We start from the raw sequence: 20,018 nt of genomic DNA, 5'->3' as shown, positions 1-20,018 counted from the left end.
CAGGGCAGACAGTGCAGATGGAGAACTGAACAGGGGGTGAGAATGGATGGATGGGGGCGGGGGGCATGACAGAGGACACAAGTGACCACTCTGGGGCTACAGCAGTCCAAGAAGGACCCACGGCCCGTGAGCATTAAATCTCACACTAGGACCTACGGTCTTGAACCCCCCACAGTTCCAAGCACTGATGCTGACTTCACTGTGAACACGGTCAAACTGAAAGCGGTCTCTGGTGACACCAAGCATCTCTGGACTTCACGGTTCCATCAGGAGGATCTCACATGAGCCTGCAGGGAGGGGCAGCAACATCCTGAGCCATCAGGGTAGAGGGTGAGGCCGTGCCTGCCTCCCCAGCCACCATCGACACTGCACATGGGCCAGCACAAGGACAGGGGCTGAGGGCTCTCAGCTTGACCACCAATATTGTCAATATGGCTGTGGCCTTTCTCAGGAAAAAAAAGCAATGTGAGTCCACTTAGCAAGCTCCCCATGTTTACATAATAGTTTTAAAGCAATGTAAACACTAGACCAGAGCTCAGTGCTGTTTTCCAAACAGTGAGTCAATATCTTGTCAAAGTGATACCAAGACTGCATGGAATGCTGGCGGGATGGCCATGCAGTCAAGAAAGGATGACAGCTTGAGTTCTCTGTAAACTCGCCGTGAACTTCACTGCTTTCTCCAACCTGGGAACCAGCTTCCTATCGGGCTGCCCTCCACACCCCGTCCTCTCCTTGGTTCCCGACCTCAGGGAAGTATCCTCTTCCACCGAAGCAATGCTGTCTGCACTCTGAGGTCTTGTGGGGACCACCTGCCCCACGAGTCAGAGGCAGTGGGGTGGGGCCCAGTCTAGCGAGCCCCCCTTAGCAAGGGGGCTTCTGACCTCGCTGGCCTGTGCTAGGAGCACCCCCCATTGTCCAAATCCTGGACTTTCTCCCTGATGCTGAAAGAGTGACATGCAAGAGAAAGGGCCATCCTTCCTCCAATGTCACCCCCTGGAGAGCCTGTGGTTCCAGCAACAACCAAGAAAACACACCAGCAGGCCAACACTGTGATGCTCCATTTACATGGACGCAGGACACAGATGTGTCAAGGCAGACATTTTCAAATTGATTCAAGAGGAAGGATGAAAACGTGACTTCACCTATTAAACATAGTTCTCATGAAGGTGAATCATGTTGTCAAACGAATAAAAGAATTTACAAATGAAAGTTAACCCTTAGTTTTTACCATGTAAAAAATCATCATCAGTGAGACCGATTAACCAGAAATTACTCAGTACTCATAGATCAAGCTCTGCTAACAGTGTTGTGGAAGATGACATCAAAAGGGCATGAGGCGAACAGAAGTGCAGCCCCGCCTTCTCACGTACAACGTGGGGTACAAGAAACGTGAACCTGGAGAACCCACAAGGCCGCCTGGACGGGCTCAGTGGACGTCAGCTTCAGTGTCCCACCACAGCCCTGCTCCCCACTGACTCCTGTCTATGGATGAAAGCCCTTCCTTATTGCTGAGCAGACATACTTCCAGAAATGCTACCAGAATCTCCTGGAGGATGAGAGGTCACTGAAACTCCTCCAGTCGGCATTATTGCAGGGAACACTGCTCTCCCCTCCCAAAAGTAAATAAGGAAAGTCTAAAAATTAATTTTCCTTATTTTCCCTAACTTATCACTCCAGAAAATAATGGCTTAAATTTCTCTGGTAACATAGGAAGTTATCCAGAAACTTTATTTCAATCAAACATCTCAAAATTTTAGAAGGCATTTTATAACCTATTTATAACCTACTCATTCCTAACGTCACTCAAACGCCCTGTGAATCGAGGTTGTGTGGTCATCTCTCAAGCAAGAAGTCTAAGCTAGGCATTTAAGAAATACAGCCTGCAGCAACTCTGACCAACACGGAAGTGAAAAATCATTGCCGTGGGAACAGGGACCCATTCCAGAGGGAAGAGAGGACCAGGGCTCCACTGTCACCATTTGAGGGGCTTTTGGCAGAGGGGCAGCACCTCCAAGCTCCCTGGCAGGAAGAGAGGACTGCCGGAGACACTCAGGGGTCATGCTGGCTGCACCTGCTAACTCAGCTCTGTTCTCCCTGGAAATACTCAGCCCTAACTTACCACCAACTTGGGAGCCAGAACCCAATCTGGACCCCAGCTTCTCACCAGTGACAATGAATCATGTATTTTCAATGGAAAACACGATGGATCACCTACCCACATATTTTAGAAATTTGTCTTTTGATAATTCAGAAAGGATATATTTATTTTACTAAAATAGCTTGGTCAGTTTTGGTATCTGACAAAATAGGAAGATTCTAGTAGCTTTATTTAAAAACTACCAGTTAGATTATAAGAAAAATAAACTTGCTTTCTATTCCAATCATTTAAATCTTCAATGAAAGTAACTGGCACTTCTGAAAACCGTTCAGCAGTAACTGGAATTTTCTTACCATTACAACAGTTCAGAATACAAGTATTTGTTTTGAGGTTCTATTTTAATGCCAAGAAAGTGAAATGAACAGGAGAATACATTGCGATGAAAAAGATGACCACGTTCTTCTGACTGTCAAGTTGAAACGAAGAAACACAGCCACCTGGCGCTAGGCTTCCTTTCCCCAATTGTTGACAGACAGATAGTCAGACGTTCCCTGAGATCAGGACGTGCACTCCTCCCAACACGGCCAGTCAGCCTGGGTTCCAAGTCACCCTGCCACGCCCGGGACCTAGGCTTGAACAAACCTCTCTTCCAAGTCTGAAAGCAGATGGCATGGGGCAAAAACAAGACAATATTTACTCAGCACCTACCCCATGCCAGGACTTCACACGCATTACTGCAGCTCAGTGGCTCTCTGCTGGGAAATGCGGGCAGCTGCGCTGAGTCCATACAGATGCATCATCGCAGCTCCAAAGCACACAGCAAGGCTCCAGTCTGCACACAGCTTGTGCATCAGCTCATAAAGTGCCAAGGCTGGATACTCTAGAAGGTTGGTTACCAGCCACCCCAAATGCCTTCTCACTCCAACCAAGCCTAACTCGCCACCTTGGCTCTTTCCAAAGACAACGTGGTTCCGCCCATGGTGTCCCACCCACCCGCCCGCCAGCCAGCCATGTGAAACATCTCAGTCATGGTGTCCCGTGGTGCCAGCAGCTCTGATGGAGGAAAGGGCGAGGGAGCAAGTGCCCACTTCCCTCAAACATGCTGCTTGGCCACACTTGTGGGTTCTGGTGATGCTGTCTCTGCTCCCAGATGCCCCACGCGCTTGCTGAGAGCTGCCTGTCACAGCTGCTCTTCCGGTAGCTATTACTGAGACTGCATATATTCAGCACTCTGTAGCCATGACACGTAACTACTGATGTATTTCAGTCTCCACCCAGAGGATAACAAACAAACCGAAAGAAGGTCAGCCTCAACCACCTCCAGGCGAGTCTTCAGAGGACAGACTCACGGTCAGGAGCTGGTGTCAGGCTGTACTTTCCATCTATACCAAAAGTTAATTTTCACCTGGCTTTTGTAAAGCCCTGCCCAAACTGTTTAAGAATTTCAAAAGCAACATACTGCATAAAATGGAAGAAATGGTTCCAAATATGAATGGTAATGCAGAATAAATCCACATGGAATTCACAAGACAGGAAGTCTCAGGTCAGTGTCCTGACCCCTCCCAGGCTGCACCGTTGCAGACATTCGTCACGGCTCAGAGAGCTTCCAGAGCCCGGACGCGGACTAACCCTAACTGCAAATAATGGACTTCTTCACCCAAGACAGAGTCCGAGAATCCTCTGTATCATGCATGAATTCATTGTTGCACTACTTACAATTACCTATCCCATAAAAAAATCATGTGTTGGGCTATTGCAGGATCCTGGGGGCTATTTCTATTTATGCAGAAATAAAGCTACATTTGTCACAACATGTCAACTCCAGCCATCTGCTGGCTAAACTGCCATGATGTCATATATAGATGCTTCAAAAGAATCTTCATCCCAACAACCATGTATCTGTGGATATTTAATGAATTTTGGGATGGGAAGGGGGCCAGAAAGATGAACAGACCAGGGAAAGGCGTGGATGTCCTGAACTGTGTGATGGCTATACGCCAAGAGGACAACTGCGAAAACCGGGTGGCCTCCCAATAGGTTGTCCTTTCTATAAAATCAGGGATTTTATAATTATGTGAAAGAGAACTTGAGAATTTCAGAAATCCATAAAACTGACATTCCACAAACTACAAATCACAGAGATTTCAATATAGAAAAGGTACATTCTGCCATTTTCTTTATAATGCTTTTCTGATATGGGCTATTTTTGCTTTGTTTTGTTTTGTTTTTTTGAGCGGGACGTTTTAGATCAATAATTCTATTACAAAGATTTTACCAGTAATGTTCAAACATTTTTTTGGAGGGGGAGGAAGATTAGCCCTGAGCTAACTGCTGCCAATCCTCCTCTTTTTGCTGAAGAAGACTGGCCCTGAGCTAACATCCGTGCCCATCTTCCTCTACTTTACATGTGGGACGCCTACCACAGCCTGGCTTTGCCAAGCGGTGTCATGTCCGCACCTGGGATCCAAACTGGTGAACCCAGGGCTGCCGAAGCAGAACGTGCGCACTTAACTACTGTGCCACCGGGCCATTCCCCGTTCAAACATTTTTTAAGTGAAAAAAACTATTCAACCATCCCTGAAGTAGAGTCTACGCATGGCCGTGAGCCCGAGTTCTCTGTAACTGGCCATCACCAATACCCTGATGGCTAACGACCACTGAACAGAGGAAAGGAAGGCCTAATCGCAACCTCAAGGTATCTGGACCCCACGATTCACATCCCACCCTAGCGCCCCTCCTCCCACCCTTGGGCACTTCCGAAGGCAGTGGTGGGCTGCTGTTTAAATTATTTGCACAATTCTTCAGCTTTTATATTTCTTTGCTATCAATTATCTCATCAGAGTCATAATTATGATCTCTCCCTTCTCTGAAACATTCCTGTAAAAGATCTCAGCCACGTCCATGAGCAGAAGGGATGGAGAGAGCCAAGCGGACTCACTCCACGACCTCCCCAGGGGAGCAGTCAACGTCACAGGGCAGGAGTTGAGGGGACAGGACATCTTGTATCCAGAGATGACAGGTGCTGTCTGAAAAGGCGCAGATCACTATATTTCATTTACTCTGACTCTCAAACTTTCACATCTTGCATGTTTCCCAAAGGAGTCAAGGGATGGAAGGCTAAGAACTGGCTTTAGAAGAGTCTCGCCTGCACATTCGGAATCCAGTACACCAGACGGGTTCGCACAGCACACACCACAACTAAAACCAGCACATCAGTGCCTGTGGTGGGCAGAATTATAAGAGGGCCCCGTGACCTCTGCCCCGTGATCATGCCACATGGCAAAAGCATCTCACAGATATCATTAAAGCCACTGATCAGTTGAGTTTAAGGTGCGGGAGACTCTCCAGGTGGGCCTGACCTAATCACATGAGCCCGGTAAAAAGCAGTTGTCTCCCCTGATGGCAGATGGGGATGACAAAGATTTGACCTGAGAGAAGATCTCCTCCGAGAGATGGAGGGGCCACAGGGCAAGACCCTGAGAGCAGTCTCTGGCCAACAGCCAACAAGAAAACCGAGACCTCGGTCAGTCCTACAACCCAACAACCAAATTCTGCCAACACCCTAAATGAGCCTAGAAGCGGATTCTCCCCCAGACAAAGGCCCAGCATGGTGACATCTTAACTGGGGCTTTGTGAGACCCCAAGCAGATGCTTCTGCCCTCCAGAGCTGTGGGATGATAGCGGTGCTGTTAAACCTGCTCGGTTGGCGGTAAGAGTCCTGCAGCATGGAAAACTAGCCCGCCGTCACAGCACCCATCGTGAAGCCCACATACTCCTGTGAATTCAAAAAGGACCAATCAGAAAAAGGCAGCGGGAGGCTGTAAGCATTTGCACGAATGTCACTGGGCTCCGAAGCTGCAGGACCCGCTGTCCAGTCTTGCTTTCGGACGCTTTGGGGGCTGGTCAGCCACAGAAGCTACTTTAGGAACGTTGTCGGGTCAAGCATTAATATGAGCATTACAAGGTATTTATGAGTTATTTCCAAAACAGTGTTAAATCCACGTTCACGCCAATCTCTGTACGGCCTTTCCCAGCTTTAGGTTCACTGACAAGCTTTAAAAGCCCAAGTGCTCAGTCTGTCCTTGAGCTGCTCCAGGACCCAGGGTTCACACCTCTCCTCTGACCCTCATCCTCGCTGCTCCCAACTCACGCTTCACGCGTTCTAGCACAAACACTGCCTTCACCACACCCCTCTCCTAAACCAGACAACCTCTGCAGCAAAAGGACAAACCCAGGAAGAAGGGCTGCTGGTTCTAAAACTGATGGGAGAGGTGCTGGACATGGGGGTAGGGGGTGAGGACAAGGGGGCTGCAGGCTGGGCGGGGACTGAGAGGCTTGCTCATGGAGAACAGCCCTGAACGAGCTGAACCCGAAACATGCCCTGGGGGGCTCATCCTCCTGCATGGATCACACAGGAAACTTGGAACTGGCACCAACTTCTGAGCCCTTATAAATTAAGGCGTTTACACTCTGATCGTGACTGTAATCCTGTGTGACACCTCCAGTGGATGTCAATAACATGCTACCCCTCTGACCAGCCCACGGGAACTGGCAGCCCACCCCTCTGCTCTTAGAGACAGTTAACTTTGTACCTGTAGCCCACACACCCAAGCTTATCTGGGAGTCATGTGACATCTTTAAGCTATAAACAAATGGATAATTTCAGGTTTTTAAACTGGTAATTCAAAAGGGCTGAGTTACATACAAGATAATGACAAAAGGAAAAGGGGAGGCACAAACAGTCTTAGGGGCTGGCATCAATTCTTCCCCGGCCACTATGAGCACATCCCACGGGACTGCACCACCACACCACCAACGAGGGGCAAGGCTCAGGCCCTGGGGTCAAGTCCTGGACTCACAGGGCGGGGCCAGACAGGCCTCTTCCCATGTGAACCCCTGCCTGCCTAACTCGAATGTCACTGTGAGCTCAACCATGACTAAAGCAAATGTCCAAGGACACCCGAGTCCCTTGGTACAACAGAGTGGGAAGCACTGGGCGCAGGTGGGGTGTCCCCAACCAGTGTCACACACTGCCCGTTCTGAAACAGCGTGGGAGGCCGCAGTGACTTCGCCCTTCCCAGCACCCTTCTCTGATTGGGACAGCCTCAGCACCCACTGTACTGTCATGCTCCAAGACTCACTGACATTCTTATACCAGTCCGTCTTTACTAACTTGGTTTTATTTTGGTCACTAACCTGTCTGTCATCCTCCTCTTAGCAGCTAATTTATGATCACCAATAAAACATGTTTAACACATAAACAATTTACACAAAAAAAGTTTATGTAAAATAAATTATATAAATAAATTCTCAAGAAATGTTCTTGGCTCAATTTCCTTCCTTACAAATGTATGGCTGATGTTTTGTGAACAGGGCAATTTGCACTAATCTCACTTTACAGACCCCCGCACCCTCAACCTCCCAGGGAACATATCTCAGCCTCCCACTGCTGTGACTGACAACCTCTCACAAGTGAGCTGCTTCTCCCAGGCTTTGCTTCGCCACCCCTACCGAGCACATCACAGATATTTACCATGTGTCATTTTAGTGACTGGGCTTGGGAACAGTCATGAGGCTGATTTCTTTTTTCTTCTCCACAAAGCCCCCCAGGACACAGTTGCATATTCTAGCTGTAGGTCCTTCTAGTTGTGGCATGTGGGACGCCGCCTCAGCAGGACCTGATGAGTGGTGCCATGTCCGCACCCAGGATCTGAACAGGCGAAACCCTGGGCCGCCGAAGGGGAGCATGTGAACTTAACCACTCAGCCATGGGGCCGGCCCCCAGGAGGCCGATTTCTGACAATAATTCAATTATAATTGAAGCATAATCTTCTCCATTAAAATTAAGTACTCAATCTCTTACACGCAGGATTAGTCAAGTTTTCTAAGAATTAGCAAATGTATAAACAGCAGGAATTTATGCTCTTTTTTAAGATCTAACTAAATCCCTTCATTAATTAATAGAGCCCATTTTTGGCCCATTTTAGCTCATTTGTTTCTCTGACTCAATTAGCCAGCTTAATCTTTGGACAATTACACCCCGCATCCTTTCAGTACTCACCAAAGACAGGAGCAACCTCAGACCACACTACCAAGGGAAGAGAAGAACAGGAACTAAGAAATAAGTTTTCTGGCACTGCTCTCAACAGTTAGCACTTCTTTCTAATTCACCTGGAGTTTGTGCCATGACAAACGGAACCGTCTAATTAAAACACTGAGATGAAATGATCCAGTGCCTTTGCAGTGTTATAAAGTGACGCTAAATTTGATATAAAATGGCATGTCAATTCATGCAAACCATTTGGAATTCTTAAGAAATAACCATTTTGAAGCCAGTGGTTCTTTAAAACTTCAGGCACTTAAACATTTTTATAAGAAGATAAGAACAATCTGTCTACTTGCAGCTCTGGACTCTTATCAGGAACTAGAATGACTCAATCTGAAGATGAGCCCACGGCCCCTCAGCACTCTGCATATTAATAACGCTTCTCTCACACGAACTAGCTGACTTGACAGTCTCTCCAGGTGAGCAAGTTGTTCCAGTCTTGGAGGAGGACACGGCAGGGAAACGGCTAATCCGATCCTCAGTGCGTCTGTAAATCTCACGGGGACGTTTAACAGATGCTGCCACGACAGGTCGACAGTAAATCTGATACAAGAGACAGTAATGGATTAGCTCTTTTTCCAACATTTACATACACAGCAATCACTTAAAGATGACTCCATCCGTCTCTGTATCATCTTCCACAACCACGTGCCAACTAAGGCAGCTCGACCCGACAGTCTCATAACACTGCAGCTGCTGGGGCAGACATTCCCAAGGACGGGGTCAGCAAAACAGATTTATTGCAAAATGTTTCCTCCTACTGAAATGGTAAAATAAAATGGGCCTGAATTACATAACCTCTTCTTCAAAACAAAATAAAATTTAAAATCAGAAAAATTTCCCTAAATTGTCCCAATCCTAACAACCTATGTTGTATGTCAAAATCATATTTGATAGAACAATCACTTTTAAACGTGGTTAAAATACTTTGCTCAAAGTCTTTGCTAAAGAAGAATGTTTTTCAGAAAGTGTATCATGTCGTAGCTAAGGAACTTAGACTCAGATACCAAAAAAAATCCGCATTTCCTCTTACAGATATTAACAATACTAATAAGCCCAAAATGTGATTCCTTTTTGTACGTTATTTTGGTGTCAGTCTGTGGTTTCCCCCACTGAAGTATATTTCACATTAATTATATCACGTTAAGAAACATGAATTAAAAAGATGACAATTTTTGTTTGCACGATAATCCAGACTCTCCCAATATTATCAAATGTTATATTACTTGGCTGATACAGTTTAAACCAAACAAACATTAGCCCTAAAGTAGGCAGCCAGACCTGTGTGGGATTTACCCAAAATCCACATGGAAAGAGAGTAGGAACAATTAATTTTCTCTGAAATTGTTAGGAATGTGATTTTCAGTCAATACCCATTAGGATGAAATCAGTAGCATTCCTTTTTGTCTTCAAATTTAACGTGTAAAAAAACTAGCTGCCTTGACCCAGAAACTCCACTCCCAGGTATCAACCCTAGAAAAATGAAAACTCACAGGCACACAAAAACCTACACACAAACGTTCACGGCAGCACTATTCATAAGAGTCAAAACGTGGAGGGGTTGGCCCAGTGGCGCAGTGGTTAAGTGCGCACGCTCCAATTCAGTGGCCCGCGGTTCACTGGTTCGGATCCGGGGTGCAGACATGGCACCACTTGGCAAGCCATGCTGTGGTAGGCATCCCACATATAAGGTAGAGGAAGATGGGCACGGATGTGAGCTCAGGGCCAGTCTTCCTCAGCAAAAAAAGGAGGGTTGACAGCAGATGTTAGCTCAGGGCTAATCTTCCTCAAAAAAATAAATATTTTTTTAAAAAAAGTGGAAAAAACCCAAGTGTCCACCAACAGATGAACAGATAAACAAAATGTGGTCCATCTCTACAATGGAATATTATTCAGCCTTAAAAAGGAACGAAATACTGAGGCATGCTACAACATGGATGGCACTGAATGACTCCACATATAGGAAATGTCCACAACAGGTATTCCACAGAGGCAGAAAGCACACGACCAGTTGCCAGGCGCTGGGAGGAGGGAGAATTGGGAGTGACTGCCATGGGGTTTCTTTGCTGGGTGCTGAAAACATTCTGGAATTAGACAGTGGTGACAGTTGCATAACCTTGTGAATATACCAAAACCACTGAAATGTATGCTTTAAAATGGTTAATTTTATGCTATGTAAATTAGATCTCAATTAAAAAAAAAGGTTGCCCCCAATTCTCTTCTCCCTCCCCTTACTCTACCATCCCAATCCTAGCAATGTATGTTAGAGGTGAAGGAAATTTTGAGAGAAACATTGCTTTCACTGTTTCAGGTATGATAACAAGTGTTTCTAAAAGGAAAATCTGTTCAGTAGAAAAATCTACATCGTGTTTTTAGGAAAAATCAATGACTCGGACATAGAAGCAGAAAAACCTCACAAGTTCTTACTAGTAAAGGCACGACAGGCTTTAGAGCTGGGTAACAGAAGGCGGAGTCTGTCTGAGTGCTCTCCTTTCTCTCCCTGCTGCAGGGGGTCCCGTTGGGAAGCACAGGGTACCCCTCACACGACGAAGGGGCCATGAGGCAGGAATCCTGTGAAGGGCACGCCAGGCCGGCGCCCGGACCCAGGGCAGGAGACAGGAAGGGGCCGAACCCCAGTGCAGGTGAGAGGGGTTCACGCAGAGGCTGCCGGCCACGCAGCGCCCTCCAAATCTGTCACAGGAGGTGGTGGCGTGACTCACGGTGTGAACGACCCACACGTGCAGTCACCTCTGAGAGTCTGTGTCGGGCCCTCATCAGAGACGAGGACAGACCTGTCCTCAAAGACAGAGAGCTGACTACTCGTCATACTGCTGGTTATAAAAGTGACAAGAGTCCATCACTGGAAAGCCTCCAGAACTTGACAAAGTCAGTGAAACTGACTGGAAACGATTATGTACATCCATATTAACGCGGAAAGATTTCTACTCTGCCGTGGAAAGGGGCGAGTTATAAAATCACAGACATGGTGTGCAAGTTAACACAGAAAAGGCCCAGAAGACTTAGAGTAGCCTCTGGAAGTGGAATTTTCCAGTTATTTTCACTTTCTTCATCATTTTTCCATTCTACCACTTTTTAAAAACATAAATTAAACATATATTACTTTTCTAAAAAGCGGGAAAAAGCCTGCAGCCCTGCCGCTCAGGCAGAGGAAAGGCAAGGCTTTGTGAGCGCACCTTCAGAGTTCAGGGTGATGAGGGTGACGTTGTTGCCGATGCTCTGACTTCCCGACTGGCCGCAGTTGGAGACGGAGTCGCTGGCCTCGGACCCGCTCTCCCCGTCCTCGTTGTGGCTGTCTTCTTGACCCGGCACCTTCACCACAATGGTGTTCTGCCGACGCCCGGGAACCGCGCTGAGCAAAACAAAAACACCCACCATGTAGTGAGAGCAACACGACCCACCGAGACCAGCCCTGAGCCGCTGCCATGCTCCTCCCTCTGTCACTGTCCGAGAACCTAACTCTGCACGGAGCAGTGGTCACAGCCCTCCACACAGCTCTTGCTACCAAGATGAATAGCAATTTAATAGCAGGAAATAGTCTGGGGTTGAAAGAAACTGTATGAAATTTAAAATGTTTGAAATAATGTTTACATCACAAAAGCAAAATCCCAACTGGCTGTGACTCAAGGCCTACAGGCTGCTTTCCGACCACGGAGGCGCCCTGCCAGCACTGATGTCTGGGTCACAGTCCCTCTCAGGCCACGTCACAGGAAAGATCGCGTGAGACAAAGGGTGCCTTACACTGAACCCATGCGCTCCACACCGACAGACCTTCCAGAAACGACTCAGCCATGGAAAATGCGCTTATCGCTCCCAACTACTCCCACTGACAGAAACCACCGCAGTGGGCTTAAAAAGACAGTCGAGAACCTCCTAGGGGATATTCTCACCACCACAAGGGACCCTGATATGCAACAATAAGATACCCAGAAAACAGGACACAAGCCAGCTCCAAAAAGTGCTCAAAAAAGAATATCTGGAGACCACCACGTGGCTTGTTAGGGACCCTTTCAACTTCCCTTCACACTGAGACCTGAACACTGAAGACAGCTACACACTGAGAACGGGGACAGAGGCACAAATTCCCCGTGGATGACACCAAGATGGGACTCCAATCCTGGCATGCTGGAGGAGGGAGCTGCACTCTGCGGCCTTGTCCAAGCTGTCCATGCTCCTGAAGCTCAGGACCCGACAGCTGACCTGCCCCGGCCGCTTCCTCCCCTCCGACACAGCCTCTGCCTCCGGGCATCCAGACGCCAAGCGTCACCATGGGTCCTCCCTACGCCCCACACGGCAGCCCTCAGCTCCCGGCCGGGCTCCTGGAGACCTGGGCTATGATAACAAAGAAAACAGGACACACCTGCAGGAGGGGCAGCCTGCAGGAGCCTGAGAGAAAGGCAAACAGAACTGTGTGAAGACATGAGAGGAGCAAAAGGTCCACTGGCGCCCCTGGGTGGGGCAGCTCTCACGACAGCTGGCAGGCCAGGGGGAGGGTGGACCTTGCTGTCACCACGGTGGGTGAAAACACCTTTCATGCACTCCCATTTCACCACGGTTCCATTCCAAGTGTGTAGGAAGAGAAAGGTGTGAGAAAAAAGCCATCACCTCGAAATGCCTCCATCACTCAGCATACGTAGAGGGTATGTGTTGACTGGACATGCTGCCGTGCAGACAGACAGACAGATGGGCGTGAGCAGTGAACAGTGAGAGGATCTAAGAACTCCACTGACCGTCGTGAAAACAAAGCACCTTCCCAATGAGACATGTGAGCACCAGACACATGTGCCCGGCACGCTGTGTCCCCCCTAACCTCGCGCCCCCACTGGCCTGGCCATCCACACTTGGCCCACACTCTCCCCGACACTGAGCACAGTGGCTCTGCCCATCCCCTCGGCTGGCGTGAGGACAGAAACGACCGACGGGGCCAGCTCGCAATGCGGACTTGTTCTTGAGGGGACGCATCGTGGTGGTGGTGGCAGTGAAAGGTGGGGTTGGTGTTGTGGCTACTGACTTGCTAATGATATTTTCCAGGGAATCCGGCGCCCTGTTGCTCAAGGGGTCGTCCATCTTGGCTACAATGGCGTTCTGCCGATCACTGTTGAGTATTACTGTAGTCTGGGGGACGACGCTAGGGAACAAAAGAATCACAAAGAGAGAGAAGACCTTAAAACGACAACGTTCATTGTAAGAGCACATAAGAGTAATTCAACAGTCGCTCCCAGTGGCCTGCACTAAGGGAGGGAGGTGGCCCCACGCAGAAATCACGTTTACAGGAATCTACAACTTACAATGGGCAAAAATAAACCAGAGATGAGGACGTCCTTAATGGAGGAGGTAACTTTCCACATTGTTGATATTCTCAGTTTGCACAACTGGGTAATACGGGAAAGCTGAGTTAGGAATATTTAAATCTTTCTTTAGAATAGATCGAGAAGTCACAAGTTGCTGTTAGGCAGTTAATAAGGCTTCTGAAGGAGCACGTTTACAGGAAAAAGAGCTGATTATTTTCACTCATTCCATCCCAACAAATTCATACAGGACACTTCTAGGCTTTCATAATCATGATACTTAGTGATATTATTCCAAAATGTCAGTGCTCTGGAAAGAAACGGTGAATCTAACATAGGGACAGTGGGCTGAACCACAGACATTGCCACCTCCAGGCTCCGCAGGGAAAGTGTGTGAACTGCAACCACAGGGCCTTGGGAGTTTGCTCTAAAGGGAGATGGTTACAGCAAGAACGGAGCCCTGACGACCTCCCCAGGGAGCACTGCATGTCTACCACACAGCAGCCACAGCTCCTCTCAGTCACCCACTCACTGAGATCTGCAGTCTTTCCTCTCGACCCTGGGCACTTACGGCCACAGGAAATCTCCGAGTGTGCTTTCTTGTGGAGGGAAGAGTGCGAAAAGAAGGCGCACTTGAAAGGCACAGTAATATTACCTGAAAAGAATGCCATCCCTGGATTTCATTCTCCAAAAAACAACTCGGGGGAAAATATCGCTTTTATGTGAGAAGACGTCATGTAACAAAAGCACACATGAAAGTCTAGCCCGGTACCACAGCCACACGGCTGTCAAACACCCCCTCCCAAAATCGGGGCACAAATGGCACCATTTCATGCTCAAATAAATCATAGGACCACAAGGTGTTTCTCTAAAATAAAGTGCATTTCGCTCAAAGGTGTTAGTATTTTTTTCAATTATTCTATTTGTTCGTTGGTGATACCAAAGTAACCCACCAAATCCTGATGACCTATCCATAGGTCAGGCATCAGAAGTAACCCAGGTGATCTTGGACTTACACTGTGGCACACACAGTCTTCGACGATTCATGCTTCTCGTAGATCAAAACACCGAGAAAAAGGGTTTGTAGGAGTTTGGTATTTTCCCAAAGCGTATTCTGTGCAACGCCAGTGTCTCCCAGGATCCCCGCACACATCCCTTCCCATTCCCTCTCACCCAGGAGCAGCTAAAGGACGATCCTGCTGAGGAGACAACCACTCCCTACTGGAAATCCCAACGGACGCTAGCACACCAAAGGTTCGAGAAGTCCTACCAGAAGCAGACTAAAATGTATTCATGCCACCATCGCACAAAGCTGTTTGACTAAACATACGTCTTCCCCCTAAAGATCCTTACTAACGAAGATGAAGGAAATGACATTCTGAGGCAAGCAGCTTCAAGCTGGAATAACTGTAGCCCTCGAGGCACCCCCAGGCTTCCAAGGGGTTCCTGGATGTGGAGAGCTCTCAGCAGATCGACGTGCAGATCCTCACCTTGCAGAATGTACTATTTCCTAAAAATGATTCTCCTTGAGAAAACACCTCTGTCTACGTGTTTATTCCCTTCCACAAAGCCTTTTCCCACTTAAAAAAAAAAATTACCTCTCACTCCAATTATACCAAGGTGCACTGTCCATCCAGGATGCGCAGACTATAGAGGCAAACCCAGGTGCAGTCTGCAGCCGGCCCAGGTGTGAGAAAGCAAACGCCTCTGCCGACCAAGAGGGAAACTCTTTGGTGAATCACTGGTTTACAACTCTTAGCTTTCAAAAGAACTGACGGAGGACCTAGTTTTCAGCTCACAGATCATCAAAATTAATTTTGATGATAGGCCACGAAGATTTTTGGCACAAAACTTGAAGAACTGAGGAACCCCTTCCTCTCTCACATACTCATTTATGGGAATAAAGTTTCTCAGGAGTTAAAACTGTAAAAACTAAAAACAGAAATGGAGCCAATACTGAACCCTACCCCATTTGAAGCAATGTCATAATCATCCATGGATTCAGGAATTAACTAAAAGTCAATCCCATCCATCTCAAGAATACACTCCCGATACCAGATCATTAAGAATTAGTTATAAACGAGTAACGCCTTTATATTGTTCGGTTCAACTGTGCACTGACAACTGTAACGAGAACCCAATTCGGAAGGTTATTTTTTCAACACTTGGGGCCTTAGAGGAAATAAGTTTTTCAACTTCCATTTCTATCCATATTTCTGCTGCAAAGAAGTATGGCAGCCTGGTTGATAGGATAAAATTTTGAGGGGGAAATGAATCGAGAATGAAAGTTCAAAAAGCAAAAGTAACAACGTAAAACGACTGTCAAAAGCTTATCCACAAGATATTCTAAATGGGTGATGGTATTTAGATTACAATGAAAACACTTAAGAGTGTAATAAATCAGTTGTATTTTTAAATATCAATATTACAGTATGCCAGAAATTATACTCTTTCAATGAATGTAATTTATGTAAACATCAAATTGTACAAAAGAATATTTCATTTTTCAAAAATTATGGAATGTCCACATCACATTAAGAAGAATGCAGGGTTGATATGGAAAAACTGTCACAATAACATTAAGTGTCTTGCTTAGGCTGAATTACAGCCCCCAGCTACCCGATCAGACACTAATCTGGGTGCCACGGTGAAGGGGTTTTACAGATATGATTAACGGTCCTAACTGGTTGGCATTAAGCTAATCAAAAGGGAGATTATCCTAGGTGGGCCTGGCCTGATCAGGTGAGCCCTTTAAAAGGAGTTTTAGGCTTTCCCTCATCTTGGAGACTCCAAACAGCTCCTGCCAGCTGACTGCCACCTACCCTTCCAGTCCACCTGCTCTACAGACAATAAGAGGGGGTGGGAGCAATCCTCAGTTTATAAATCAGATACCCCGAGATCCTCAAGCCCAAGAAAGGCACACGGGCTGGGGTCCACCAGGAGCCACTAGGCAGCAGGTTACATTTCCATGTCTCCTTCTGTGCACACACAGCCCTGGGACTCACGGACGCGATGTGATCCAGGGAGAGGGGTGCCACTCCCGGGTCAGCGTTCTTAAGAATGACAAGTGCCTTCTCCAGTCTCCTCCTTCCCAGACTGACCCAGACGCCTTAGGGGACGGCAGAGCACAGATGGAAGGCACCAGCATCAGAGCCACATGAGGAAAGCTGTGGGAGGCCCGGAAACGCCCACCGCACACCCCGAGCATCAGCAGGAGGCCAGCTTCAGCCGTGTCGGCACAAGCTCAGGGACTCTTTACCGCAGCAGTGCACGCCAGCAATCAGCACACCAAGCACTCCAAGGAAACGTTTACTAAAACTTGTCGTAAAGGCTCTATTTCTATTGCTTACAGGTTAAAGATTAGAAAGTCATAAAAACCAGGATCCAAAATAATACTCTTAGGGATCAGAATAAATTAGCATTAAAAATTTCTTTCCAATGTCTAATGAGATGAGCAAAACATAGTATAAAACCAACCCCCTCAAAATAACCAACTGCACAGGAAACAGGAAAACCTACTGCAACAAACTTCAAAACCAGCTGCTTAAGAAAGAAGGTTCTGGAGCAGACAGGCTCTGGAGGCTCAGGTTGTGAGCCTGCACCCCACCCCGCCCCACTGAGGCCATGCTTCTACACTGTCAACATTCTGTGACTGAAAACCAACAGCCCCAAATCAGAAGATGAGCACGTGGGCTAGGAATGCATGTTTGTCCTTCTTCTTTCCAGGGAGTGACAGAAATGACTACAAATGAGAATGGGAGAGCTGACTCACGGTTGGGGGGGGGGGGGGCAGGCGATGACACCCACGGGCACTGAGCCCTGCAGCGGGACCCTGGACACGCAGAAGACACCAGGGCCCAGATCTTGGTCTCCAATAAAAGGAGAAACGCCCGACTCTAGGACTGGGGCAGGGAGCAACACGATGAGCCTGGAGCATCTTGTGGCGCCAGAAAGTAAGGGAGTGCTCAAAACAAACGAAAAACCCACAATGATTTGGGGGGAGGGGTCAAAGGACACGAGTCAATGGAGGGAGCCCTAGTGGCCAAAGACAGAATATTTCAAGCAACAAAATAAAGTAATATTGGATTCTAACTCAAAGCATACAATCAGCATGCACGAGTCCATACTGATATAAATGACTGACTAACTAATACACGGGGAAGAAGAGACAAATCTCCCGTGCAGAAGAATAACAAGTCACGTGAGCAGATGCTCTGCCTCCCAGGTGCAGCGTGACTCCCCGCCCCAAGAGTGGGGGGTAGCCTAGTGCCATCCTTCCCAAGAGCACGGACGGAAGGGGTGGGAGAGGACAGCATTGCACAGTGGAAGAGCCGGGCAGACACCCCTTGGCCCAGTGACCCACATCAACACAGCAGTGAGAGGCCACGGTGACAGCGCACACCCCTGGGAAGAGGCGATGAGAAGGGCGCTTCACCCCTGGGTCCCCCTGCCCAACCCAGAGCCCCAGCCTAACCGTGAGAGAAGCATCAGACAGATCCCAACTGAGGGACAGCCTATAATCACCTGACCAGCACTCCCACAAAGTCACAAAACAAGGAATGTCTGAGGGAGTATCACAGACCAGAGGACCAACAGACATTTAAAAGGATACACGAAACATTATGAAAAGTATTATGCTAATAAATTCCAGAGCTTAGGTGAAAAGGAAAAACCCTTTGAGACTCAAGGTGAACAACACTGACTCAAGAAGTTCCACGTTACTAAAGTTCTATATTTATTAAAGAAATTGAATTCATAATTAAAACTAGGCCCAGATAGACGGCTTCACTGGCAAATTCTGTCAAATATTTAAGGAAGAAATAAAACTAATCCTATAGAAACACCTTCAAAAAACAGATGATGAGGGACAACTGCCCAGATCGCTTTTTGAGGATACCATTATCCTAATAACAGAACGGATAAAGACATATCAAGAAAGAGAACTACAGATTAACATGCCCCATGAACACAGATGCAAAGCCCCTAGCACATCAATCAATAATACATGAAAAGGGCGATACACTATGATCAAGTCAGGTTTATTATAATGGAAATGCAATGTTAGTTTAGCATTTGAAATCAATCAGTGTAATTCACTGTAATAACAGAACCAAGAAGACAAACCATGCAATCATCTCAAGTAGATACATAAAAAGCATGTGAAATTCAATGCCTGTCATGATAAAAACTCCCATGAAATAAGGACTAGAAGGGAACTTCTTCAACCCAATAAAAAGCATCTATGAAAAACCGACAGCTAACATCATACCTAATTGTGAAAAACTGGATGCTTTCACTCAAAGATTAGAAATAAGGTAAAAATATAAAAAAGAACACATTGAAATGGAGATCCTAGCCAGTGCAGGAATGTAAGAAAAGATACAGAAATTTGATAGGAAGTATAACTCTATTTAAAAATAATATGACTGCATTCACTTTTATAAAGTCCTATGGAAGAGCTACTAAAACAAGTGAATTTAGAAATGATGCAGAATAAAGGTCAGTATAGAAAAATCTATTGTATTTCTAGATACTACCAATGAACAAATGGAAACCGAAATTTAAAACACAATATCACTTATGATAGCATCTAAAAATATGAAATAGAGATAAATTTAACAAAATATGTATAAGAGCTGTACACCGAAAATTATAATAAGAACTGCTGAGAGAAATTAAAGACTTACATAAGTGGAGAGGTGTACCATGTTCATGGATCAGAAGACTCCAGGTGTTAAGATGACAATGCTCTCCAAATTGATCTACAGATTCAACACAATCCCAAAGAGCTAAGAGTTATTCTAAAACTAGAGAAGTACTCCAAATCATGAGAACGTGCACAATCTATTAAAACATTTGACCATATGTTTATTATCTGCATTGGTTACTAGGTCATATCTCTGAATTATCAGATTATGTTAACAATTCCCTAAGTTGTATATGTGTAAACTCTGTTTTCTTTGGTTAGTACTCAGCCCTGACATGTACACGGTATCACGCTTAGGTCACCAAAAGTGTGCAGCCGTGCAAGGTAGTGTAGACCAGTCAGGAAGAGAAATCCTATGCACACAATTAAATGGAAACATCAAAAATTCAAAATTTGATAAGGAAAGAATTAAACAAGTCCGTCCTGGCTGAGACCAAACCATTTCTTCACAATTCAAACAACCTGATCTTCAATGTGTCACATTCTAAAGCCTGTGAAACGCTACACTTTGAGAAGGTCAGTGAACCAAAACTGGAAACACTCTGAACACTGATCACCTGGCCAAGACAGCCAGTGCACCAGTGCTGGACAGAAATGCTCAGGAGGAGCCACTCTCTCCCCAGAAGCCACAGACACTTGAAACACCAGAGCAGCCTCTCCACAAACAGCCATCAACATTTAAAACAAAGACCTTCTGGGAAATCAAATGGAATCAGCAACCAGCACATTAGAGAGAATTTAAGTAATTTCTTGATCAAATATGTCAATTCTCTGTGGGTCAATAAATGAGGAAAAGGTTAG

The 20,018-nt window shown here is 46.6% G+C and overlaps 1 protein-coding gene across 9 annotated transcripts in view; it reads right to left on the bottom strand.

Annotated features, from left to right (window-relative positions):
• Positions 1-20,018, bottom strand: part of BANP (BTG3 associated nuclear protein) — a 118,292-nt gene that overhangs the window by 58,386 nt on the left and 39,888 nt on the right. For 7 of the 9 annotated variants that reach the window (XM_046681787.1, XM_046681789.1, XM_046681788.1 and 4 more), the window contains 2 exons: positions 13,234-13,350; positions 11,399-11,574 (listed from right to left, as the gene is read on the bottom strand). In XM_046681787.1, the coding sequence (XP_046537743.1) occupies positions 11,399-11,574; positions 13,234-13,350 (293 nt within the window). The remainder of the gene's footprint in view (positions 1-11,398; positions 11,575-13,233; positions 13,351-20,018) is intronic. The other 2 variants (XM_046681792.1, XM_046681793.1) reach the window with 1 other exon arrangement.

This window comes from Equus quagga, chromosome 13, assembly GCF_021613505.1.
Source record: "Equus quagga isolate Etosha38 chromosome 13, UCLA_HA_Equagga_1.0, whole genome shotgun sequence".
NCBI lineage: Eukaryota > Metazoa > Chordata > Mammalia > Perissodactyla > Equidae > Equus > Equus quagga.
This window is presented reverse-complemented; position numbering and strand designations above follow the sequence as displayed.